General features: G+C 48.0%; 1 protein-coding gene across 1 annotated transcript in view; it reads right to left on the bottom strand.

The window, feature by feature from the left end:
* The window catches only part of LOC144945454 (active breakpoint cluster region-related protein-like), a 119,250-nt gene that overhangs the window by 50,358 nt on the left and 41,855 nt on the right, over nucleotides 1-27,037 (bottom strand). The window contains exons 2-10 of the mRNA XM_078873970.1: nucleotides 23,314-23,504; nucleotides 17,405-17,509; nucleotides 16,057-16,242; nucleotides 10,962-11,069; nucleotides 8,357-8,417; nucleotides 7,363-7,415; nucleotides 6,119-6,253; nucleotides 4,776-4,897; nucleotides 4,092-4,260 (exon numbers count right to left, since the gene is read on the bottom strand). Coding sequence (XP_078730096.1) covers nucleotides 4,092-4,260; nucleotides 4,776-4,897; nucleotides 6,119-6,253; nucleotides 7,363-7,415; nucleotides 8,357-8,417; nucleotides 10,962-11,069; nucleotides 16,057-16,242; nucleotides 17,405-17,509; nucleotides 23,314-23,504 — 1,130 coding nt within the window. The remainder of the gene's footprint in view (nucleotides 1-4,091; nucleotides 4,261-4,775; nucleotides 4,898-6,118; nucleotides 6,254-7,362; nucleotides 7,416-8,356; nucleotides 8,418-10,961; nucleotides 11,070-16,056; nucleotides 16,243-17,404; nucleotides 17,510-23,313; nucleotides 23,505-27,037) is intronic.

The raw sequence follows: 27,037 nt of genomic DNA, 5'->3' as shown, positions 1-27,037 counted from the left end.
ATTTTTATCGCTAATTTGAGCGAGCTTTATCAAAGCGGAAAAGCACACGCGTGGGAATATATATAATATTCCTATAATATATATTCCTATATATATATTGCTCCGTGCGTGGTTTTCCGCTTTGATATGGCTCGCTCAAATGAGCGATTTTAAAATTCCCTTTGGAGTTGTAAATGGCTCTGTGGCTGCGGCGAAATGGCCCAGGCGGCTCTTACAGTGGGACGGTTAATTGTACCCGGAGGCTTTCATGACCGACATTATGACGATTCGTAATTGGTTTCTTCCTGGGTTAGATCGCGAAGGTGTTCTGTGAATTTTTTGTTTTCGTACGATAACCCTCCAGCCACCCGACGGAGCCAATCAATATCAAGTCGTCACGTCATGGGGCAAACATGCCGATTGATGTGGCTTTTCGATAAAACCGGAGGAGAAAAAGTTGAAAAGCAAGCAAGGGTTTTGCCAATTCTGTCCAATGTTCGGATCAGAATCAGAATATTTATCTATACTGGAGAAATCCTATGAGCTATAAAGCTCTTTTTCACAGATGTCCAGTCGGGGTGGGTAAGGACGTTACAGCAACAAACAATACAAAAACACGATAGGAGTGAAAAGTACAAGAAAGGTAAACAAATCGCCCAAACACATGCAAATAAAACTAAACTATCCGCATCCGACTAGGCAAAGCCCACTGAGGTGTTAATTTATTTTTCAATAGGCCACAAATGATAGCTCAACAAAGTGACATCATTTGGAAATTCATAGCAGCAAAAATATCTAAATTGTCTTAACGCAAGTTCATAAACGTGGAGGGAAAAAGCCGGAGGACTCGGAGAAAAATATCCACGCAACCACGAGGAGGGAGACATGCAAACTCCAAATATACGGCAGGCGTCAGGGTCGGGATCGAGCCCACAACCTTCTGGAGGTTTACAACCGGCACTATCTGGTGTTAACAAAGCTCAGTATTCGCCCGTGACGTGACAACTTGATTCCATGCGCTCTGTCGGGTAGTGAAAAGGTGATGGTTAAAAACGTACATTATATACTGCATAATCTAACGTAAAGTTGTAGGTTCGAATCCAGGGCCGAGGGGTCGACTTAGCGGAGACCCTTCCGCCAGCAGTTGCATGAGCAAGAAACTGCAGGGCTAAGTCTTGATTTGTTTATTTTAAACCAGACACCTATATAGCAAAGCCATCAGTAAGTTGTTCTACTTTTTGGCTGTGGCTGCCACCCTAGGAATGTGAAATTCCCATCACTGGCCAACGGCCATCAGAGTAAATGCGCTCCAGCCCGCACCTCGTGTGAGAAGCCAAAACTATTTTGGAATGAGATAAAAAAAAGAATGACCAACTACACACTAAAACGTTCTTTATCTGCTGTGTTAGGCTACGAAATAAAACCATACCTGCTACTCTTCCATCTTTTAGAGCGCTTAATTGTATCTCTGTAAATGCACCTTTGTTACCTCTGCCCAACACGTGGCCAAACCATATAATTCTCACCCACTCCCTTACGTTCTCGATAATACGACTCATCCCCCGCTGATGTATGCATGTTGAACTTCTTTCGCACCCGTAAGAGGTTTTTTTTATTTAGATCGCGTAAATATATAAATGTGTCGTTGAACCCGCCACCACCCGACACAGCCAACTAGTAAGGGTTGTCACGTAAACAGTACATGCCAATTCATCACTAGTACAGCACACCGCTGTGTTGGAGAGCCAAGCAACAATATTTACAATCTGAGTACGACGTTTCGCCAGCAATTACAACTAGCTTCATCAGGCGACAGCCAGAATTGTGGAGAAGTCCACCCGTTTCGTTCCTTATATAGAGGCGTAGATGTGGTGACCACAATTCTGCGCTCTTGCGCAACTGCGCTAATCGGAGGTATTCGCAACATCCATCTAAGCACTCACCTTCCGTTCCTTCAAGCCACTTTTTATTGAAGCAAATAACCCCACCGGGGATTGAACACAGCAGCGTCGCTCCCAAATGCGAAACCCTCGCAGGACCCTCCTGCAAAAGGTTCCCGACGTTCGGCGAGTCTTTCCGACGTAAAAACAACGGCGAGCGATTCCAAGTCATCCGTTGGCCGCGAGTGCCCTCTACTGGTACGTGACCTCTACTGGTACGTGACCTCTACTGGTACGTGACCCTCCCCCTCTCCACTGGCACCGATGTACCCTCGGTACACAGTAACGGATGGGCTCACGGCTGGCCAGACAATTAATGCGAGCGATACCGTGGACAAATGCCTCACTCTCCTCTCCGAACACCGACCGTGACCCTCGCAGTTGCCGTGATGGACTCTCACGTATGCCGTGCCCTACGTTTGCACGATCGCATGAAGTGTGGGATCTCTGGAACGCCTCTCCATCACGGCAACATCCGATCGGCCGTCCCAGACACTCGTGGGTTCGTATTTTGGCCCGCCATCGAAGAAAGACGGTCACTGTATCGTGCGCTTTCAGGTGCACCTCTTCGGCCGTCTGGAACGCTCTTCCTTCCGATATTAGGAAGCCGCTGGAGCTATGCACTTTTAAATCATCTAGATTTAAAACTCATTTCATTAGAACTGCTTTTTTGTGTTTAGTTCATTTTCATTGTCCTTCCCCCTACGTATCACGGTTGGCTACGTAGGGTTCGAATGAAGTTGAACATACGTACGTACATCTGTCGTGATGCTGGCCTACTACCCCTGCGGAGGCCTCCGTCTACAACGCGGTGGAACGCGGTGGACACGGCGCAACGAACCTTCATCATCTACGCGTCCCTGACGATGATTACGAGCCGAGTACAACACCGACGCAGAGGTGCATTAAAGACGGTGGTAATTACTTCCAAACCTGGGCGAAAGGCTTTTGAGCAGCAGCGACTGCGTTTTAATGAAGGGAAAAATTACACTAATTGTACATTTCCGCCGCACTTTAATTAAGTCATTATGTAAACGGCAGCGACGAGTTTGTTATGGTGTGTCTGTCGTAATAATAGCTACCTTTGCTGTACCGGGGAAATAATGAGCAACAGAATCCGTGCGCGATTAAAGGAACGGCAATTGAAGAGCTGAGACAGATTTGTTTAATCTCCATAGAGGAAATAAAGTACCGGTTCACCTTCCCACCGACAGGCCATCCAAGAACGATGTTTTCCCCACGTGAGTTTTCTTAAAAGGTTAATGAAGCAAAACCGTGGACTAGTTTTGACTTTTACGGTGAAACTCGGTGAAATCAAAACGTGGCAGATGTGGGTTTTAGGCGGTCGGTTAACAGCCCTGGCCACCGGGCGAGGAGAGACTGGAAGGATTTGATCTACAGGGTCAGAGACACACTCAGATCCATGATGTATGAAGCCAAAGGCATCTGGCATTCATCAAAAGATGTTTTTTTATTAAAATAATTGTACAAAATCCTCTTGCTCGCAGCCCCATTACCCATGACCCCTATTATCCGTGGCAGCTGTAGGGTCCATGCAAACCCCTATTATCCATGCCCCCTTTATTTATATTATTGCTAGATTACAAGCATTTTTTCCCATCCCACAGATTGAAATGGCTTCCTAATATCTGCCCATTTTTCACCCATGAGTGGAGTCACGCTGCAAATTTTACCATACATATGCACATTTATCAGCGGGTCTACGCCAGCACCGTTTCCTGGCATGCACTGCTGAGAAAATAAACGACTCATCTTGTCAGCAGTTTTTCATGGACAAGTGGAGCAAATTCTACTGCAGTTGCCCAAATCCGAACACGTCTGCTCGTTGCTCCCCCTACAGAAGGTAAAATGGGATGGCAACTACCAATCTATTAAAACTAAACGAAATATTTTAATTGTACCAGGTAAGGCTCAGTGACCTGGCCACGGAGAGAGACACGCCAACTCCAAACACACAGGCGTCGGGGTCGGGATCGAATCTATGACCTCCTGCATACCAGGCGAGGGAGTCAACATCTCGCCACCGTGGCTATCAAGTCAGAGAAGGAGGTTGTTCGACCCATCCTAGGTCACGTGCGGTCGTCTGGTGCACTGGCTCGTGGCACTCGTGGCTCGCGAACCAGCGGAGGGCGGCGTGAGTGCTCCCCGTACCTTCTCTCGCGTGATCTCGCTCTTGATCTGCGAGATCTTGCCCTTCATCGCCTCCAGCTCCTCCTCCGTGGCCACGTGGATGGGGGGGCTGCTCTCCGTCTCGTCCACCGGCACGAAGCTCAGATCCACCAGCGGCAGGTACCACTTGCACTCGTAGTTCTGCTGCTTCCTGGCGGTCGCACGAGGAGAGGGCGGCGGTGGCGCGGTGAGCCGGAGCAATGCTCATCCGCAAGCTCCCGAGCGTAGCGCCAGAGTTTTGCGCCGTTTCACGCTTCTATGTACGTGTGTACGTACGTTGAAATTCTTTCGCACCGTACGTAGCCTAACCGTGCTGATCGGTTGGCTCCGACTAACATGATTCAAATCGGCACTTAACTGAAAATCATCATTATCATCAGCAGCAGCCATTATCAATCCACTGTTGGATGAAGGTCTCCCCAAGATGTTGCCATCTTTCCCGGTCCTGTGACGTAATGATCCACCAAACGGCTGCAAACCGCCGATTTGGTCCTTCCACTGTCGTTATTGCTGACCACCAGCGACATTTCAATGAGGGGTGGGGTGAGGGGCTGGGGGGGAGTGGCAACGCGGTGGTTTGCACACTGCGACGTGAAGCTGGCAAAAACCAGCGTTTCGATTGCTGCGGCCGCCACGGCGGCTAACGTCACACGCCAGAGCCCTCACCCCGAGATCTGCTTCTTGAGCTTGGTGCAGAGGAGCAGTTTGTCGAAGAGGAACACGTGACGCAGCTTGCGGGAGCACTCCACGAGCTCCACCAGGAAGCCGTCGCGCAGCATGGAGTAGCCCTGCACGACAGCGGCGCGGCCTCGTTAGAATAACGACACGGGGCAGACAGGAGAGGTGAGGATGGCTGAGGGCAGGGGTCCCGAACCCCAGGGCCGCGGATCGGTACCGGTCCGTGGCCTGTTAGGAACCGGGCCGCACAGTAGCAGGAGGTGAGAGCGGTGAGTCCGCGCGTGGCCCGCCCCAATTATTTTATTATTTACCACTTCCATCCGCGCCTCTTTCCCGCACTGCGCACTTGTCTCAGTCACAGTGTTAGTAAGCCCACAAGCTGCTAACCCCTAGTAGCCACAATGAGTAAAAAACAAACGTCGCTGGAGAGCTTCTTTGAAAAGGGGGAAGGACCCAATGATGACCCCCCCCCGCCCCCCCACCCCCGGTCCGTGAAAAAATTGTCTTCCACGAAACCGGTCCCGGTCCCTGGTGCCAAAAAGTTTGGGGACCGCTGGGTTAGGGGACGGCTGGGGAAGGGGAATAGGAGAGGTGGGGAAGGGGGTGGGGAGAGAAGGGGAGGCGATAGTAGAGGTGAGATTCAAGTTTATTTGTTCAACTAAAGTGAGAACTAGAGACCAGGATGGTCTCATTGCAAGCGTGACCAGGGCAAACAAAACTGTCAAAAGAGCAATTGAAGCACACCAATGACGCCAACAGAAATTGAGAATACCACGCGAACAAACGTCGACATTAAATAAAATACATTTCCCGCAATAAAAATTTGTCTATGAAAAAATACTGCTCAAGCGGTCGGGCGGGAAGAGGAGAGGTGGGGACCAGAGCACAGGGCAAGCGGCTCCCTCTGAGCAACATATTATTCTTCTTGGTTCTTTCGGTAAAGTCACGTAGAAGGGAAATAATAAAATAATAAAAATAAAACATAATAAAATACAATTCTCACGACGTTTCGGCCACAACGCAAGCAGTCGTCCTCTCAGGTGAAGAACATGTCTGTCGGGGAGACAGCGTCTGAAAGTCTGAAAACGCTGTCTCCCCGACAGACCTGGTCTTCACCTGAGGACGGCTGCTTGCGTTGTGGCCGAAACGTCGTGAGAATTATTTTATTATGTTTTATTTATTTTATTTTATTATTTCCCTTCTACGTGACTTTACCGAAAGAACCAAGAAGATGAATCCCTGCAGTAACGAAAGCTTTAAATCGAAATTCAACATTTGATTAGCGAGCGACGCTGAGAGGCGTAACCGGTAGCGCGGGGGCGGCTACTCACCTCTCCCCTGCGCAGATTCGCTCGATGCGACGTCACCTCGGCGTTGAGGTGGGAGAGGAAGTTCTGGGAGATGCGCAGCGCCTCCTCCAGGGCCGGGTAGTCGTTGTGCGACCGCGGCGTGTGCTTCAGCAGGTCCTGCTCGCGACGATTCACCGTGGTGGCAGAAGACGTAGCGGCTACACTTAACTGATGACGATGATGATGGTGGTGATAACGATAGCAGCAAAACCCGGCGCCGTGTGCTGCGATTTACACATTTATTTGACGGCAGCACCCCGCTTAAAATGGACCTGAGGTGGAATCTGTCACAATAATCGCGTAGCTCATTCTTCATGAAAATTAAGTAAATCTGTGAAATAGGCTGTCATGAGAATAAATATTAAGGAGATGTGTTTGGTTCTTCCTCTTCACGAGGGACCTGCACTTTTCATCAGCGCTATGGATTTGAAAAAAAAAAACACTCTCATTCAAAGAAACAACACGTAATCTGATTTTTTTTTTATGAATCGCAAACCCCGTATGAGCGAGATATCCTTAAGTAAACAAATCAAGAGATTCGCAAGTGAAATGATTATTTCCATGCCCCTTCCTTTGCCATATCTAAAGGGTGACGTGTAGCATCACTTACTGGACATCTGTGAAAAAGAGCTTCATGGCTCATCAGATTCCTCCAGTCTAAAATAAAGATTTTGATCCTGATGATTCTGATCACTAAATCTCTGGCTTTCCAGTGATAAAAAAAGTAAAGATGCAGTGCCCTGCAACTGCTTATTCAGGCCACTGCTGGCAGAAGGGCCACCCGCCCCCCTTCCCCGCCAGGACGAACTCTCGTCTCCTCTTCCAACGCGTTGGAAGAGCTCGAAGCGTACCCAACATTTTACCCAACACCGCACACGGCCTACCGATTGACTAACTCTGGTGTAGCCATCTATCCTGCAGGGTGCACGCATGTATGTTGAACTTCTTTCACACCAACCGCGTGAATCCGTGGTGTGGCGGCGAAGGGTGGATAGAGGCAGCGGGGTCGGTGAAAAACTTGCACCGTTTGCTTCAACTGGCGCGCCAGGAGACGGAACAGATCCGCCAACGTCTGGATTTCAAATCCCCGTGTACGAACCGTTACGCCGCGTCAGCTCGGCGTTGCGAGGTCGTGGGATTCGCGCGCGTTTACGCGATGAACAAATCCAACGCGGTGTCTCGCGGGTTTCCCTCCGCAGGGTGTCTGCGTCACGAGTGCTACTCACGTGCAGGACGAGCGTGCTGCGCATGACTTTGTCCACGGGCTTGTACAGGAGCGCTGCCGGGGAAACACGCGCACGACACAACGACCATTGTGACCGACGGGATGGGAAACACGGCGGTGTAAACGAGGGCTCCCACGACTGGCGGGCCAGCTGGCCACGTCGCCCGCGGACGGGGCCTGTGGAGTGGCCCGCCGAGCGACATGGCTCACTGGGATATGCGCCTTGCCGAGGTACAAAGAGAGGCGGATTAGCGAGGTGAAAGCGAGAGCTAAACGAGAGATTGAGAGAGCCGTAGGACGAGGAATAAGGGGTTTATTGTTAATTGGTTTTTTACCCTTCTATCTGGCAACAAAACTGACAGATAGAAGGGTAAAAAACCAATTATCTTATTTTTTACTGGTAAATGAGGTTCCAATGGTGTAAATGCTTACCCCGAGCTCTCATACTCTGATGGTGCATTGTCTTTGAGTTGTGCGCCTTTTGGCGTCATCTTGTCCAACTCATGTGAGACTAGCTATCGTGCTGTGACCGTACCACCTGAAGACGGAAGCTTGTGTTGCCTCCGAAACGTCGTGATTTTTATTTTATTTTTATTCTACTTTTATTAATTTTAATTTTTTACCTACGTGACTTTACCAAAAAAACCTAAGAATATGAATATCTAAGGAAAGCTGTCTCGGGTGTGGACCAATCAACTTCAAGGACAGAGCATACATTATCAGAGTTGTGTTATTTGTTTGCATTATGACTGAAGGGGTTTATTGATAAGAAAAAGCGAGACGAGAGAGGCGAGAGAGAGGCCTGGAGGTACGCGCTCGACGTCACGACGTCTGTACGTGCCGCAAGACGTCATGTCACGTCGGTCGCTGGCGCACACTCACGTGATCATCCAGCCTGCCGGATCAGAACGCGGGTCTGCAGCTTGGGGCTAGACTCACGTCTGGACATAAAAGCCTGAAACACAGACTGCCTCCCGAGTCCCTCGCTGTGATACCTTCCAGAGACGATGCGCCTGCTTGCTCTTTGGATCCAGAAGAGCTCTTCACCTTTAACCTCTGCATTAAAAAAAATAACAAGACACGAGACGTATGGAGTTGAATGCGTGCACAGCGTATACACGTACAAGAGTGGGGAGCGGTGGCGCAGCGGTTTGCGTGCTACGCCCTACGAACCCCGGCAACCCGAGGACAATCCGCACTCAAAGCCAACGTCGGTGACGAATATCCGAACCGGTCTTAGGTCTCCCCTAGATCGAGTCAGCCGTCAATGAATGAGTGGTGCGGTGTGTAAGCATCAGCACTGGAGAAACAAAAGTGGCCGGGACGTGGTGCTGGCCACCCACCCCCTTTATGTATTGTGCTGGCCTTAACTACGATGACTATTTGTTTTATTTTACTAGGGTAAGGCCCACTGAGCTGTGTAGCTCTTGTTCAGAAGCGACCTGGCCACAAATGATAGCTCAACGAAGTGGCTTATCACGTGGACATTTATAGTAGCCAAATACTCTAAAAAGTACGTTGATTCTAAACGTGGAGGAGAAAACCCGGAGGACCCTGAGAAAAATCCACACTACCACGGGGAGAACATGCAAACCCCAAATATACAACAGGCGTCAGGGTTGGGATCAAACCCATGACCTCCGCTGCCTCCGTTTGTCTTGGATAACAAGGGGTGGAGTGGTTGTGGCACAGTAATTGGCACAGAATCCCGTGATCCGAGTTTCATTACCGTCAAGGGCCAACATTAACGACAAGCATCTGAACCAGAATTCGGCCTCTCATTGGTCAACTCAACCTCAACTCAGCCTCAAGCAGAGGTCGCAATTGGGTACCCGATACCCGTACCCTACCCAATACCCAGCTACCCGTACTCGGCCGGGTACGGGTACCCGTTTGCGACCCTGGTGCGGCCGGGTACGGGTACGGGTAGGCCGTGAGTCACTGGTGAGTAACCATTTGTCACTCATTTCCCAACGTCTTGTCTCTTCTCACAATTCAAGTTCCTAGAATCAACCCACCCACGCCTGAAACATGGCTTCATCCCAGAGGTCGCAATCGGGTACCCGTACCCGTACCCTACCCGATACCCAGCCGGGTACGGGTAGCCGGGTATCGGGTAGGGTACGGGTATGGGTACCCGTTTGCGACCCTGGTGCGGCCGGGTACGGGTACGGGTAAGGAATCAAAACCCGTTTGCGACCTCTGGCCTCAACGCAAGCGTGTGATCATCGGCAGTGGGGGGACGAAGGCGACCGGCAACGGTGTTGTACAAATCACCGCGATGGCCTTCGGAAACGCTCACTAACAGCGCTCGCCCCAACAGGCTGGTGAAGACTACGGAGGATATTTTGTCTCCGTCTGGTACAATGGAGGAAAGCTGCTCGAAATACAAACGCTGTGCTCTACTCCCCACTGTTTAATCCCATTTACACACTCCTATTAGGCCATTTAGCACAGTCACACTGCAGGAACCTACAAAACGCAAGGTCTGTAATGCAAAAAGCAAATAGTCCTAAATGCAAATGCAGCTTTTAATAAGGCTTGCCCTGTGAAATTGGATTAAGCGTTAACAAGGCAATCCCTCTATTTAATGCTGACATTAACAATGTATGTCAGGATTAGGGTAAGTGCCAGGACTGGTAAAGGTTAAGACTTGGGCTCTAAGAGAGAGATTTGGTGCTAGCCTCATTAAAATCGAGTCAGATGTGTTACAAGGTCACTTTAAACAACAGGACCAAAAATCACGCATACATATGCGTTGATCGTGTAACTCTATCCAACATGTGTTTGTTCCTGGAAAGGTATCCCGACTATTATCGACAACGAGATGATGCCACGCGCACGGCAAAATTACGGCACGTGTCGCTGTTTTTTTTCTTTCTCCCAGCACTGGTTTTTATCTCCCACATTTTTGGAATCACTTCTATAAATTGTGACCGTTTCCTCCAGGGCAAGTTCCTGATAACGACGCATCTTTCCATCTTTACGAGAGCCATCGTGTTACCGTGTTACAGACAAGACAGACGAATGGATGGACGGACAAAGCTGATGCATTAATGCTTTTGTAATAAACCTCTTGGAGACGGCTTGTGGAATCGGTCCTTTTATTTCACTTCTTCAGTTCACAAACACTCCCCGTTGCTGGCAGGCAACGGGAAGCGGGCAGACAGCCCACAAGAGATGCACCGCCACGTGGCACCCGGAGCCCCGCTCGCGCGTGGCCTCTCTCTCTCTCTCTTCGTTCCGTGTCTGACCACGTTTCTCTGATCTCTCATCTTTTTTAACGCCTGGGTCACGTGGTACCCTCCAGCCAATCCTTAATAGCCTGCGCCGAATGTTACAGATTCCCCATCAACTCCCGGGACCACGCCCCTGACTAGTCTTCCCATTGGCTGAGGCCAAGACCAGCAGAACCAATCACCCTAGCTGACATCCCGTGATCACGCCGAGGCCATGCTCCCAGGCTCTCCCCCCATTGGCTGTAAAGCGGGACCGGCAGAGCCGATCACCACGTGAGCCGGACATAGGCCCTTATTACACTTTCACAAGCGTCGTGGGAAAACGTAAAAAAGTGCCACTCTTTTGCAGCTTCCGCCAAACCTCTGAAATCTTGGCGAACTGAGCGTCCGCGCTGCTGCACTTATCGGCCATCTCCACCGCAGTCTTGTAGTTGTCCACGAACTTCTTGTAGTAGTCAAGGTGGTTGGCCTGGAAAAAAAAAAAACACAAACACAGATGGTTCATATTTGCGAGAGCATGGTTCCTTCGATCGCGTTTCAACATTGTTGACCTCATATGTCGTGAATTCATCAATCTGCTCGGCATGACCATTTCATCTGCCTTGTGGAATGGCTTTCAGAAATGATAATCAAGATTTGTTGATGAATCTTGGCTTTATTTTTTGAGCCAAAGCCATCTTTCCCTTGGGGTGCTGCAGTAGCGAAATGTTATCTCCCTCGCCTGGTATGCAGGAGGTCGTGGGTTCGATCCTGGACCTTGAAAATGCCCGATGCATATTTGGAGTTTGCGTGATTTGTCTCCCTGTGGTGGTCGCATGGGTTGTTCTCCGGCTCCTCCAGTTTTGGGCCCTCCATATTTACAAAACGCACATTTAAATTATTTGGCTGCTTCTATAAATTCCCACGTGTGATGGTAAAAGCCACATCAATGAGCTATCATTTGTGGCCGGTCGCCTCTTAAAAAAGAAGAATGGCACAAATAACAAATGTACTAAATTATTACCATTCAGGCTCTGTCAAATAATCAAACTCAGCCCACCGTGGTTTTTTTATCGCAACTTGCAAACTACTTGCCGCACATCAGGGAAACTTTAGCTGTTGCACTCCGAATTTTCGTGGTCATTATTTTTTTTTCAAAAGAAACGTCAGCCGACAGATGCCGTTAGTTGTTGCTCGCCCAGTTTATAGTCGCACAATCGCCGGAGAAGGAGCAAAGTGGTTTTTGTTGTTTGGAGAAAAGAACGTGAACCCGCAGGCTTGAGGTCAGCTCGCGTGCCACGAAACACCACTCACACCCCACCTTACTGCCCCCCCTCCGCTTCCTGCACCGGTTCTGCATGAAACAGAAAAATAATATTCAGTGTGTCAACTTACTTTGTTCCCGTCCTCATCTGAACCCAGGTTTCAGAAATACGCGTGGCGTCGTAACGCGACAGGGTCTCTTTTTTTGGTTGAAAACTCTTCTGCCGAGGCGATTTTAGCCTCTTGCCATTGGGGGTGTAAGAACAACGGAGATTTTTTGTTGTTGTTACAATAACTATAACAATTAAGAACGGAATGAGTCTTCTTGGTTCTTTCGGTAAAGTCACGTAGAAGGAAAATAATAATAAAACAATAAAAATAAAACATAATAAAATACAATTCTCACGACGTTTCGGCCACAACGCAAGCAGCCGTCCTCAGGTGAAGAACAGGTCAGACACTGTCTTTCCGACACACCTGTTCTTCACCTGAGGACGGCTGCTTGCGTTGTGGCCGAAACGTCGTGAGAATTTTATCTTATTATGTTTCATTTTTCTTATTTTATTATTTCCCTTCTACGTGACTTTACCGAAAGAGCCAAGAAGATGAATCCCTGCAGTCACGAAAGCTTTAAATCGAAACGGAATGAGTGTTGCATTTTTTAAATGCCGAATGCTATGCTCGAGTTTGATTCATCGCCACGGCTAATGTCAGTGGGCAAAGTGAGCTCTGAACCAGCGCTCGTCGCCCCGTGCCTTCCTTTGTCCTCTTGTGGCTCAGTTCAAAGGCCCTTTTCAAATTGGTAACTCCGCCTGTTCCAGTGAACACCTTGGATCGAGCGAACTCTCCTCCCGGTGCTCGAGTGGTTCTTGTGTTGCGGAGGTAACAGCGAGTTTAACACGTAGGCTTTCGCGACCAATATTATTCATAATTAACGTTTTTGGGTTTAGATTGCGTTATTTATAAATGTGTCGTAACCCTCCACGACCCAACACGGCCAATCAGTAAAAAAGTGTCACGTAGGACAAAAGACAAATAGTTCACTGCTTTAGCCCACCAGTGTATTGAAGCGTGAAACCCAGCGCGTTGGTGAAGGAAAAATGCGTTGGGGGAGGGGGGGATGCTTATTAAATTATTGTCATGATTCTTTTCCACGAAGGTTTTTTTCTGGGTTAGATTGCGTAAATATAAATGTGTCGCTAAACCCGCTAGCACCCGACACCGCCAATTAGTAAGGTGTGCCACGTGAACAAAGACGTCACAACGAGTTACTATTTCAGCACACCGGTGTGTTGGAAAGTAAACCCACAACATTGACAATTTGTGTACGACATTTATCAGGCAATTAGCCAGAATTGTGAAGAAGTCTTCCCCTTTTCGGTCTTAAATAGAGTAAAGGTGATGGCATCACTGTGAGCTTATCAGGTGCGAAGACCACAGGAGATATTTTAATGTACTTTAAGTCCCAGGGTTGCGAAGAACCGACTTAGGGAAATCCGACTTGACAGAAATGCTCCCATAAATCACGACAAAAAAATCAAGATGCGGATATTTTTTGCGTTAGTTACGTAAGCGCAAGTAGTGCAACGCAGTGAGGTTGCGAATACCGCGGAGCGAGGCGTAAGGTGGGCCACCTTACGCCTTCACCGAGCCTGAGGTTCACTAGGATTAAGGTAAGTATATTTTTTTGTAGTGTTACATAATTCTTTTGCTTTTGTAGCATTATGTAATTGTTTGTTTTCCGTGCCTATAACTATCTTTTTTCCCCATGTTTCTATTGCAAGTTTTCTTCATTTTAAGTTGATTTCATGAGTTATTTACTGTATGTAATTTATTTAACACAATTACACTTCGATGGCTTCTGGTCTCAGCCAACAGCGATCGAAGAAGCCTGGGCCTAGCCTAATGCATGGTACATGAACATTCGGAAGTGACTGCTTTCTGTTAACAATTAATATTTAAACGTTTCGTGGTATTCATAAACAACTGGATACAGTACATGCTCCATTGGTTTATTTATGGGTGGTTGTAGGGGTAAATATTCGATTAAATGAAATAATAGGAAGTGCAGAGCGTATGTACAGCGATACGATTGACAGAAAACGGATGACAGTGTGATACAGTACGGAGATAAAAGGAACTAGTAATCGGGTTGGGGAGGCACAACTATTTCCGGCGATGGGATTTTACATTGATTGTGGCAAAATTATTACATTTCCAAAATATGGAAAGTTACGGTTACGGATCGTTCTCGGGAACCTAACCCTTCCGTAACCCTGGGACTGCCTGTAGTCATATAAATTACAATGGATCATGTTAATCTGAGAATATGCAGTACTTATTAGGCACAAATGTTTCCCATTGTGTCACATCCCGATCGCGAAACTAAAATGGACTCAGCATCTGTTTTGGGTTTTTTGTTTTTACCCACAGCGACTGCTGCGTCACCATTGCCAGCCATATCTCTGCCGGATCAACCTCGCCACCTGACGCACACAACCAACAACTTTTTCCGTCGGTTAACTCTGCAACATGTTTCACTTGCACATGCTGTTCTGGTTTAAGTTCATCGAATCGTCGATTGCCAAGTTCCCGACGTCGCAAAAAGTGGTATAAAAACTGAAGGTTTAAGCGAACACCCGAGTCGGCTGTACATCGTTCTGACCTTTAATTACCCAGGAAAGCCACACCCGAGTCTCCTGACGATTTTTTTTAGGAAGGTCCTACATGGGCATGTGGGAGGAAACTGTAGCAGCCAGAGAAAACCCAGCACTTATTATCGGCACATTGACATCCAATGCATTCGCTCTCAGTCTGATCCAGGTCAAGAGGTCATCGTAGCCAAAGCCGTTGGCGCCATCACACCTCGCCAATGATTCCTACCCTCCGCCAGATGCCGCAGCTGCCGCAGACTGGACGCGCGCCCCCCAGAGGTCGCAACCGGGTACCCGATACCCGTACCCTACCCGATACCCGGCTACCCGTACCCAGCTGGGTACGGGTACGGGTACCCGTTTGCGACCCTGGTGTGGCCGGGTACGGGTAGGCCGTGAGTCACTGGTGAGTCACCGTTTGTCACTCATTTCGGGTAGGGTACGGGTAGGGAACGGGTACCCGTACCCAGCCGGGTACGGGTCGCCGTTTGCGACCCTGGTGCGACCGGGTACGGGTACGGGTAAGGAATCAAAACCCGTTTGCGACCTCTGGCGCCCCCCAAGCTCTGCCCTGACGGTATTGTTCTGCTTAGGGAACTGCACCGCAGATGTGGACGCAGTTTTCCAACTCGTGCGGAACTCTGCGCTTCGCGGAGCCGTACGCGTAGTTTCAAGTTTCTTTTGCGTAACCAGTGTGAGAAGTCAAGGCAGCAGGATGAGTCTCATTTGCAAGAGTGACCTGGGTCGTGAGTCTGCCAGTAGGGGGCGACAATCGCTGCTGCTCTGTGTGTGTGTCGAATCCCAATTGAGTAATTGGCGGTGTAATTTTTGAAGTTTAACACATGTAGGCTTTTGCGACAATGTTATTCATATTAAAGGTTTTTGGGTTAGATCGCGTAAGTATAAGTATTTGTCACAGATTGACCAGCTCTTGCGAATTGCAAACTCGAAATAAACAACAGCCATCAGGATCGGGACCGAATCCCCAACCTCCTGGATCCCAGGCGAGGGGGCTAACATCTCGCCACACGCAGCACCCTGACTGTCCTTCTCCCGCACTTCCGATTAGCACGATTGGCTGCGTACGGCGCGAAAGCAGTTCAACATACAATACATACACCCCACTCGTGGTCCCCATTTGGTGGGGCGGCGAGCCCACTCTCCCTCCCTTCTTTAAAACCGGCCAGGTTCGAAGTGTTTTGGCCCTTGTGGCCCGCAGTGTTTCTCTGTACCCCCCTCCCTGCGTCGGCGGTTTGTGCTCTGTACCGGGCTCCTATTGAAATATAACATTCAGTTGAGGGGTGCCGTGGTGGCGAGATGTTATCTCCCTCACCTTTTTTCTTCACCCCAAATTTTTCTAATATTTGGCTGCTATAAATGGCCAGGTGGCTTCTAAAAAAGAGCTGCATAGCTCAGTGGGCCTTACCTGGTACAAAAAAAATAGTTTTAGTACAAAAAAAAGTTTTAGTAAAAAAAATATTTCGAGTAAAAAAAACAACAACAACCGTACATACAACTCCGATCAACGCAACCGGGCGGACAACGTAAGAAGACCCTGACCAGCTTGAGGAAGAGGTCGCCCACGCCCTGCGAGGCGTCGTCCTTCTGCACGCGAGGCCGCAGGCCCTCGTAGAACTCGCGGTGCACAGCGAGGATCTCGGGCAGGCATAAGAAGATGGCGTCGATCTGAACGTTGGTGAGCAGCGGTTGCGACGTCGTGGCGGCCGCCCTTAGCGGTTTCAGCGGCTGGCAGGAGGGGGGGGGGGCGAGGGAAAGCCGGGGAGGAGGGGGACACAGAAAAGCGAAACGCCAAAAAGATTGGGTTCGCGTCCGAATTTGATTTCGTCGAAGCGGGCGCCGGGGGGGGGGGGGGGAACAGAGTCTCGTTTGCGAGAGCGAGCTGGGTTGCCAAAATAATCAATCGATCTTCATTTTACGTGCCAATGTTGCCCCCGGTAAATAAACAAAAGCGGGCAAATTAAATAGAGCGGAGCAGCGAAGGGGATGTAATTTGGAGGATAATAACGCTCGCGCTGCCGGAGAAGTTGAGAACGCTGCCACAAATGTACGTTCATGTTTAAATGACATCTCCTACAATGGAGGTTCGACAATGACAAACTTTAAACCGTCGCTCGGGAAATGAATGATGCAGAAACACGAAAACGCTTCGGGGCGATAATCGCACCGACTTGCAGACAGACATATGTCGAAAACGTTGGGCGATGCGAGTTGAGCGATTGATCACTCGATAATTCTGGGTGGCAACAGGGGCGTAGACACTGAGTGTGCAGACGGTGCGATTGCACCTGGGCCCCAGGGCCAGAGCAGCCCAGGTGCTAGCCATGCCATGTGACTGGATGACAAGCGCGGTTGAGCAGTGGGTGACACTTTGGGTAATGTCAGTGGCATAGCCATTGAGTTGTGCAGGCAGTATAACTGCACCAGGGCCCACGACCCAGAGACAAACACTTTTCTATTTTGTTGATATGCGATAAAACAATATATGCAGGGCATTATAAATCTGTGCTCCTTATTTGGCTAAAGAGGCCTTACTGACCTTCAGAAGTAGTTCTGTGACATCAGCATCCGAGGCCTTTGTCCGACACAGTCACGCACTGCTTGCTAGTTTGCCCTGTTGTGTCTACAATCGTCATTTCAATGACCTGATGCCGATTGGAACATGACGTCATGCGTGTGTGTGTGTGTGTGCTCTCCTCAAACGAGGATCTGGTGTGACAAAGGCGGCCGGGCGTGATACTGGCCACCCACCCCCTCATGCACCGTGCAGGCCTTCATCAGCGTGCACTCACAGCACTTGTCCTGACAGTCTATTCAGGCTACACGGGTGGGGGGATATTTGTCTCCTGGAGGTGCGCGCGTGTGTTGCGCGCTTTCATCTGGATCTCACCAGCATGAGGCCCTCCAACTGGTTGAGGTAGGTCTCCTCGCTGGCCAGAATGCCAGACAGAACGAGCTTCCTCATGGTCAAAACCTTTTCCTCATCGGCCTCCGCCTGCAACACAAAAAGGCACGCACACACACACACACACAAATGTGAAGAAATCCCAGATTTAGCAGCGCACACAGTTTGGGGATAAGTTAGAGTAGCACTTGCCTATTAAGGTCACTATGGAGCACGAAGGGGTTGTGTGGTCAGCACCATGCCTGACCGTCTTTGTCTCCACAGCGCTGATATGTATACACTGCAGCAGGTCCTTTTTTAAGGCTAAGGTGACCTAGGGGACACCCAGGCCAGGTTCTAAGAACTGAGATGTGACGGGGGAAAAAACTCCCGCCAGCAGCCACTGAGCAGCAGTGATGCTATCTGTGCCGGGCTAGGTGCACGCATGATACCATGACCGCCGAAAAGGGCAGGTATTTTCTGGATTCCATCGTCACTTCCTGGACTGCAATGAAGGTGCTTGGCATAATTTCAACAATAGCCAAAGCGTCGCATCTAATTGCTATATGTAGATGCGAGAACAATTATTAATTTTAACGGCGAGCTGAAACAATAACATTTGGCGGGTCGTTCAACGCTTGCGCAGGTGACAATTGAATTTGCTTGGCTGCGTCGGGCGATGGAGGGTTCTTGCGACATGAATGCGGCCAGATCATTACAGAATCAGAATATTTATTGACACTGGAGGAATCCGATGAGCTATGAAACGGTCAGAACGTTACATCCAAATCCAGATATTTTTATTTCTCCTTGCCGGGCGCGGGTAATCTTAGCAGCACAACACCGTACATAGAGAGCCTGGTTTTCATGGCATTAATCATCATCATTAGCCATGATGTCTCCCAGCTCAATTTGACCATGATTAAGGACCGTACTGAGAAAACTTGACAACGCACAGAATATCACCGTCCGGAAAGCAGGTGTTTGTTGGGAGCAGCTTCATTATTAAGTGGATTAAAAGATTAAATTAATAAATCAATTGCGGGGAGATAACACAACTAAATCTATTTAAAGTATGAATTTCAGAGTAAGTTGAACTGTACGTAGCCAACCGCACTAATTGGAGGTGCGGGGGAAGGGCATCAAACTAAACACAAAAAACTGTTCTGAATAAAAAAAATTAATATTGTTTCACGGGTTATATATTTCAAGTGCACATTTGTGAGTTGAGAAATTTTATCCGTTACGCCCCTTAAAATGAGAACTTGGGACCGAAACATCTGCTGGGGAAGAGGATAAAACACGAACAACTGGGGGTGGTGCCCGATCAACAACAGCAACACACACACACGAGAGCAGCAATTCTCCCTTTCGGTCACCTTTATTCAATGGATAGCAATTACTCTTAAAAACAAAGCAGATGCTGGTATAAGCACACCTTATAAGAACGACTGCTTATATCAGAAGCGTGCTAATAAGGTGTGCTTACACATTTGTTGATGGCGGCGGAGAGGGGACCAAGGAGCAACTTCTAATACAAGCAGACGACTTCGGATATGAGCTCACCTCGCCTTGCTCCCAAGGGGTGTGCTTATAACCAGCCTAAACTGTATTCCAATACAAGAGGCATTGGAAGGAACACTGAGTCCATCTCTGGGTGTTGAGTATTTCGAAAATAATAGGGGGCGCTATTAGCTCCAGGGATTACGTGAAACAAATTGCGTACAAGGTATCGCAAAATCAGAAATAATGGATCAGCACGTGTGTGTGTGTGTGTATTATGTCGCGTTTACTTTTGTGTTCACGTTCGACGGCGGCGTTGCAGAAATAGTGAAAGGCAAAGGCGCAGGTCTGCCAGTGCTCGCTCGCACCACTTCTGGCGGAACGGCTTCCGCTAGAGCAGTGCTCTTCCCAAATTTTCAGAGGGGGGGCCCACTACCGCCGATAAGACATCGTCAGCGTGAGGGCCGCCACACCGCCGCCTGCAAGGGGTGTTTTCACTATTTGTGTATTGTCGGGGGGGGGGACCGCAAGTCAGGGGGCCGCACTAGAGGCCACCAGGGAGGCGACCGCCAGCGGTCCGCGGGCCTTGCGATGAAAAACACTGCGCCAGAGAAAGCTCTAGGAAGCCTCCTCCAGTAGATTTGGCCTACTCTTCCACACCGGCTGGAAATCTTGGAAAGGGGGAGGGACCCACACTTTACTCCACCGCACGAGACCGGCCGATCGACGTGACCATGGTGGACCCATTTATACCGCTGGATGGGACAGGAAAGAGGTATTTGTGGGTTGAGAGGGGGGGGAGTGGAATTGAAGAAACTTGCACTGCTTTTTCACCGTGGGTTTTATTTATTTACATTGTATAAATGGCCCGTGGCAAATAACCACGTGAAGTGGCAGAAAAACACTGAAAATCACTCTGCTGGATCCAACCAGGATTGATCTGGGTGTTCGGGGTTGTGAATGCCGCTGTAATAAAAGAAAAAAAATACGATTCCTCCTTTGGGTAAGGCGACGAGCAAAGCCTGCGAACGGCTTGGAATCCTTTTTTTTGTCGTCGCTGGAATGAAATGTGGCTCGTGTCTGGGTAGCCGGTTTTCTAAAAATGCAACTTACATCAATCTGACGATCAAAACCACAACATGTTGCCGCTCTGATAAACAGTTTAAAAAAAAAGTGTCACTTTGATACTTGGAATACAGCTTTAACCTATAATACAGCTAGAATCTATCTATAATCTGATGCGACACCAAAAGTACACCAGCGTGTTGACTTTACATTATGAACAGAGCACCGTTGACGCATGCAAAACAATTGTAAATACGGAAGCAGAATGGTGCAATCAAGCCCTTCATCGATCCGGGGTTGCTAAAATGAGAACTAATTTGCGAAGAAGTCAACAGTTTGATCGGTTGCCCTGTAAATATACTCACCCCCCTGCCATAGAAATGTGGATTTTCCCACCACTGGTGGTTCAGGGCTGTGAACAGGAGATGAGCAAAGCTCGATGCCCTTAAACTCTGCAAAGCCACTGTGACTTATCTGACTTCCAATAGGGTTGCCAACTTTAAACTCTCATTAATTACGGATTAAGATGATGTAACAAAGCATTGTGCGCAGTACCTCGGTCACATGTACTGGCAAATGAGTGTTTGGGACAAACGGCATGCAAAGCACGCATGTTTTTTATAGAGTCGACATAGTCCTGAATAGCGCCATATAAATATGTACCCGTTTAAAACGTGTGCACTCTTCTTACTAATTATGTATGGGTGGCAACCCGAAACACCCACCTGTGAATAATGAATTTCCTTTGCACCGTACGTAGCTAACCGTGCTAATCGGTTGACTACGTAAGGTGCGATGGGTTTCGGCAGGCTGTCAAAATGTATTTAACACTGTTTTTTAGATGTTAGTGACTGCAGCAATACTAGGCAGAAATCACAATTCAACTGTTCTCCATATATACGTTTCAAAAATGTAGATTAAATACAAACAATTAGAATGAGAGAAAAAAACCACACAATAACAAGGAGCACCGTACCTCAAAACTCTCATATTTGGCAGCACCGAACATGAAGGAGGGCGAGTTGGGCGAGACGGGAGACGTGGGGCTCGGGACCCACATGTAATCGCACAGGCAGGACTCATCTTCCTTGATGAGAAAGGCATCCAGACTACCGAGCACCGTGGCAACGTCCAGGCTCTGCCGGTTTGCCATGGGCCACACGTGTCGGCCGCCCGATCACAAACAAAACCGCCGCCCTTCCTTGAACCAGCGAGGCCTAGGCAACAGGCTGCGTCAGCGGTGCAGGCCCGGTTTTGCTTCCTTCACTGCGCAGGCGATGGGCGTTGGAGCTTTCCGCGGAGGCGTCTAACTCCGGCTCGCTACGCATTGAACGCTTGCGAGTACCCCCCCAGAAGTTTAGAACGCAATTAGACCGAATGCAGAAGTCGACATGTTAGAAATGTAGCGGTAACTCGCGCGTTGTAGAATCCAAAAGTGGCGCTGTATGCAGGGCGAGGGCTTATCTTTAGAAATAAAAAAAAACATTTGGCAGGGACCAAGAGAACCAGGAAACCACATTTGAGCTGTAGGTGATGAGGCAATGCCAGTGGTTGATTTAACAAACTTCCCCCTTTCGCGAAGCTTAACGGCTAACACGTGTGCCAACGAAGTAACGTGGAACTTGCGCGAACAAAAGGCAGACATAACTGGCCCATCTGTGACAGCGTGAAAATTGCACGCAAGGTTTTTTAAAAAATAAAATGACTACAGATTTGTTGGGGCAGGAGTGATGCTAGCCCATTGGGGGGGGGCCCAAAACAGAAATCCGCTTTTTTGGGGTTCCCACTCTCAATTCACAGAATGCTAGTAATCTTAAAAAAAGATATATAAACAAGAGATATTTATGTAATCAGATAAGAGGAATTCAGAAAAAAAATGTGTTGTAGTGAGCTCAGAAAGGACAGATACCGACAAGATAGAGAGGAGACAGATTTGTCAGCTTATTCATATCAATTCGTATTCTTGGGTCTTTCGGTAAAGTCACGTAGATAGTTTCAAAGAAAATAACAAAAAACCACGACGTTTTGATCGCAGCACAAGCGGTCGTCTTCAGGAAAAAGGGCTTTTTTTTGTTATTTTCTTTGAACCTATCTACGTGACTTTACCGATAGACCCAAGAATATGAATTCCTGCAGTCACAAAAGCTTTAAGTCAACATATTAATGGTTATTAGGATTTCAATTTGAGCTGATGTTTGATGAACCCTTATATATTTTTTATGAATCCAGTTCCCCTTGAGCCACTTTGAGCCCTAAGCTTTTGCCTCGATAGCTTATGCCGAACGCCACCCACTGGGCTGGGCTTGTAAATGTTTTGCGTGGGTTGCCGTTTCGGACGACGACAAGAACGACTTAAACCGCAGGAGCAGTTACGTTCCAGATGTGACTGCATGCACTTCCTATACGCCACATGGCCACGTTCGCCAGCCCCGTACTGCCCCACATTTGCGAAGGCACATTAAAAAAAACTTAAATCGCTGCGGCATTATCGACTCTTTACTTCAGACGCACACGTGATGGAAACAATCCAGCGTGTGGATTAATGAATACTCAGAATGTTTGTTTATACTGGAGGAATCTGATGAGCTATAAAGCTGTTTCTCACAGATGTCCAGTAGGGGCGGGTCAAGACGTTACAACAACAAACATTACTAAAACACGATAGAAGCGCCAAGTATAGGAAAGATAAGCAAATCACGAACAAAATGAAAATAAAAATGAACTAAACTATTTTTAACACGTAGGCTTTCGAGACCAATATTATTCATAATATAGGTTTTTGGGTCAGATCGCGTTATTTATAAATGTGTCGTAACCCTCCACCACCTGACACGGCCAAACAGTAAAAAATGTGTCACGTTTTCAAAGGACAAATTAATTGACTTTTTTTATTTTATCAGGTAAAGCCTACTGAGCTATTAGCTTCTTTTTCAGAAGCAACCTGGCAACAATTGAAAGCGCAACTACGTAGCTTATCGTGTGGAAATATTAGCAGACAAATACTCTAAACACATGTTTCTAAATATGGAGGGAAAAAGCGAAGGACCCGGAGAAACATCTACGCGACCACAGGGAGAGAGAGAGAGACACGCACACTCCAAATAAAAAGGCGTCAGGCTCGGCATTGAACCCACGACCTCCTGAATATCAGATGAGTTAGTTAACATCTCGCCACCACTGTCTCTGTGCTCTCTACGGAGGAGACAACAGGCCTCTCAGTTTCTATGGCTTCGTGGATGTCAGCACAATCACACCACCGTAGCATCCTAAAAAAATGAAAATAATAACCGAGACAAAAAACAACCAACCCAAAGCGATGGCCCCCGGTGACTCTGTCGCGTAGTTACCGTGAGGTTTGCGTCGAGTGTGGAATCGGCAGGGCCATCTCCGTCCTCGGGCTGCAGGCCACGATGGCCAATCTTGGGAGACGACGACGGGGGAGAGTCGTCGATGTACGGGAGGTCCTGGCCCCGCTCCTCGCCCTCCGTGCCCTCCACTTGGTGGCCGCAAGCCGAGTGCGTCCGGCCGTATGGGGCATCTGCGGAGATTTGGTCGCAAACGGGGAAAAGGGGGGCATCGATCAGTCAACGCGAGACGCTCGGGGAGAGACGTTTACTTCAGCCACTCGTAATGCGAGTGCGGCCTTCCGGGCTAGGCCGTGTGTTTTGACAGTTTTTTTCTCTCTCAAGCTTTTACCACGCACTACTGTGGAATATCTTCAGATACTGCAGGCATCTTCGAGTGTATACTCGTTGAGATCGCCGCAGTAGGGCGCGTCAAAAGTTTCTGAGGATTAATGAATGCTCAACACAGACACTGCATTGCGCGCTTTCGGATTTGCTTCTGCGGCCGTCTGGACCGCTCTTCCTTTCGATATTAAGAAGCCACTGAAGCTATGTACTTTAAAATCTAGGTTAAAATCTAATTTCTTTGGAACTGCTTTAATTGTTTATTTTTTTGTCCTTCCGCCGCACCTCCGATTAGCAACGTTGGCTACGTACGGTGAAAGAAGTTCACCGTACCATCAACCTACGTCCTCACCCGGAAGACCAAGCTTGGAATGCGAGATGCATTAATTCATCTGGCGGCGTTTCACTTTCGCGCTGGGAATGTGAAGCGAGATGAGACCACGTGCCCTCTGCCGAACAGCTCTAGGATTTCTGCGATAAAAATTTTCACGAAATTATGTAATCTAATTTTTTTTGCCGATAAACGTGAGACGAGTACTGTAATTGTATTGCACATTTTTATTGCAGAGTTTTTGTGCTTCCATGTACTTCGAGTATGAATTAAGATTACAAAAAAATATACATACGGCCGCCTTAAATATAATCATCATTACAACTTTACAAAATATAATGCTTATAATGCCCATGCTATAAGCTGCATAAGACAAAACAATTAACTACAAAAAGGATGAAGTCATATTACAGCAATGCCATCAATTACTCCAACAAACATATTGACAAAATGTTAGTTTAATGGATAATAGATATTCGCTTATAACTTTAATGATCATGCTTTGCCATTTTGTTAGCAAATTGAAACAAGTGAAAAATCACGTGAGCCACGATAGTGAAAATATAACGACATTTTCACAATTTGGGCAAAATTAGATAAATGTGAAATACAATTTTTTTTTTAATGAGAAACTAATATCGCGACAATCGCTATACATGGCGAAAGTAAATAGTTATAAGATTACACTGGTCAAAAAAAAAAAACGTTTTTTTCTGGCCTGGACTTTGCAGCTGTCCTAGACTAATTTCAGGGTGCTGATTCCAAATCTGATCTCAGATTTGCTCTATCACATCTCGTTTTTATGCTATCGGCATACCCCATTTTCATTGATTTTACCCGAAATTAACTCTGTCACTTATGATTGCAAGTTGTTGCGAGTCAGTGACTGCTTTAGTGTTAAAACATGGTGCTGTATTTTTAGGATAGTGTGTTTATAATATCATTTTATGTAGATATCCACATTTATTTAATATTTTTCTTCTGCAGTTTTTATTGAAAATGCAATATTTGATATCTCAAAAACTGATGCCAGATTTGGAATCAGCACCCCAAAATTACCTTAGCACCGTTGGAATACCTTATGCCAGAAAAAGTGTGTTGACCAGTGTTATCGTTCATCGTGGTCCCGCCGTATCGCCGCAAACCCGAAGCCGCACCCACACCGAGCAGACAAGCAAGCCTGCTTACGCGAGGACCAACGGCACGATTTCTAGCGTTCATCAGACGTGCCGCGTTATTTTCCAGACATGCGGTCACGCGCCGTTCGTGTGACATCGATTTTTTATCGATTTTTTATATCCCATTCGAGCATTTGATTTTGTGCGAGGAGAGCGGCAAAAGCTGAACGCCACGGAGCACAGCATGAGCCTGGAAACCGCTTTAAAAAAAACCGCCATTTTTCAAGTCACCCACGCTTTGCTCTCCCCAACCTTTAAGCTGATAGAATAATAATTCACCAACGTCTCACTTTGGCAGAAGAAAAAAGAAACAACAAGAGCATAATAATTCTGAGGTATATAAATTGGGAGTTAAATGTGCATTGAGCCGGACCGCCGTTCAGAACCACGGCGAAATACTGAGACTCCCGCGGTGATTCATTAACAGCCGGGTACAATTTATGCACCCAATTTATGCACCCGATTTTGGGTCCAAGTAGTACGGCGGTGCCTTCAACGCGAGGAGGATGGTTCACGGAGGGGCCTGGGTTAAGAGCCTACGATCTTCGCGGACAGCGAGATCAAAATTGATGATCAAGGCGACCGCGATGGTGCGAAATTACGCAGCACCAAGACACCACAATTTTGGCGCCGGGCACGTGGCACCTGCAGGGGGGGGGGGGGGGGTGCTTGCGGTCACAAACAAAATAACGGCCGATAATGCGACTGTCACGGGTGAACGGTTTGAAAAATGTAATAAAATATTTGTTGTTGATGAGATCTAAATATGTACGTATGTTGAGCTTCTTTCGCACCGTACGCAGATAACCAACAAACTAAACAGGCACAAAATGTACGAACACATTAATGGTTAAACAAATTTTAAAAAATCACGCTGCATTTTGTTATTAACAATACAAACAACGTCTTGGGCCGGTAAAATGAGTTGCACGGTGGGAAAGTCAACAGTGTGGTTGTCCTGTGGAGAGACTCGGCCCTGGCATAGGAACGTGGAATATCCACGACTGGCTCTGCACTGTAACCAGGAGATGAGCACCGCCCCTCAATGCTCATTTGCACTGGAAATCACTCTGACTATTTTGGCTCGCAACAACATTTTTACGAACATGAATGGCTCATGTTTAGGCGGGCGCGGTGGCACAGCAGCTGGCGCCCGTCACAGCGTGAAGACGCCTTCATCTAGCAGTGGACAGACAAGGGGCTGTGAATCATCTTAATGAAATGTTGAGCAATGACCCCTTTCTTCAGTTTATAAAAGCGAACGAGGAAACGTGACCGTGTACCTCGTCTGAACGATGCGATTTGTTGGTTTTAATTTCCATCGCGTCGGTGCAACTATCTAGCGCAGACTGACTAAGGCAGACAGACCGACCGACCAATTGCCTGACACATAAACTGACTGACGCACAGGCCAACCAACAGACAAACCGGCTGGCAGCAAACCAATTGCTGGCAGGCTGCAGAAGCAGTGGCGGCAGCGAGCAGCAGCACAGGTGCGACCGGCCGCCTTGACGCCAGAATAAAGAACAGTGGGCCTCAATCTTGGCGGTCACGCACCACGCCAGTCAATATACAATGACACCACGGTCCCCGAAGACACCAAGGCGGCTACCCCCAAATTGCACCTGTCTCTCAGCTGACACAAGGCTCTGGGCACAGCGTGGGAGGGTGGCGGTCGCGATTGTAGGGGAGCTGGGCACACGGGTAGATGGGTTATTTTTTTTTTAGCGCCTGCGGAATTCATTATACGTCTGCCACCCAGGAGACGATCGAGAGACGCGGCGGCGATGTGTGGGGGGGGAGGGGGTAGAGTCGGTGGTGTGTGTGGCTTGCCTGATCGGGCAGCGATAATTAAAGGGAGCAAAAAAAACAG

This window comes from Lampetra fluviatilis, chromosome 37 (assembly GCF_964198595.1).
Source record: "Lampetra fluviatilis chromosome 37, kcLamFluv1.1, whole genome shotgun sequence".
In the NCBI taxonomy this organism is placed as follows: Eukaryota; Metazoa; Chordata; class Hyperoartia; order Petromyzontiformes; family Petromyzontidae; genus Lampetra; species Lampetra fluviatilis.
Note: the sequence above shows the minus strand (reverse complement) of the source record. Positions and strands in the feature narration are given on the sequence as shown.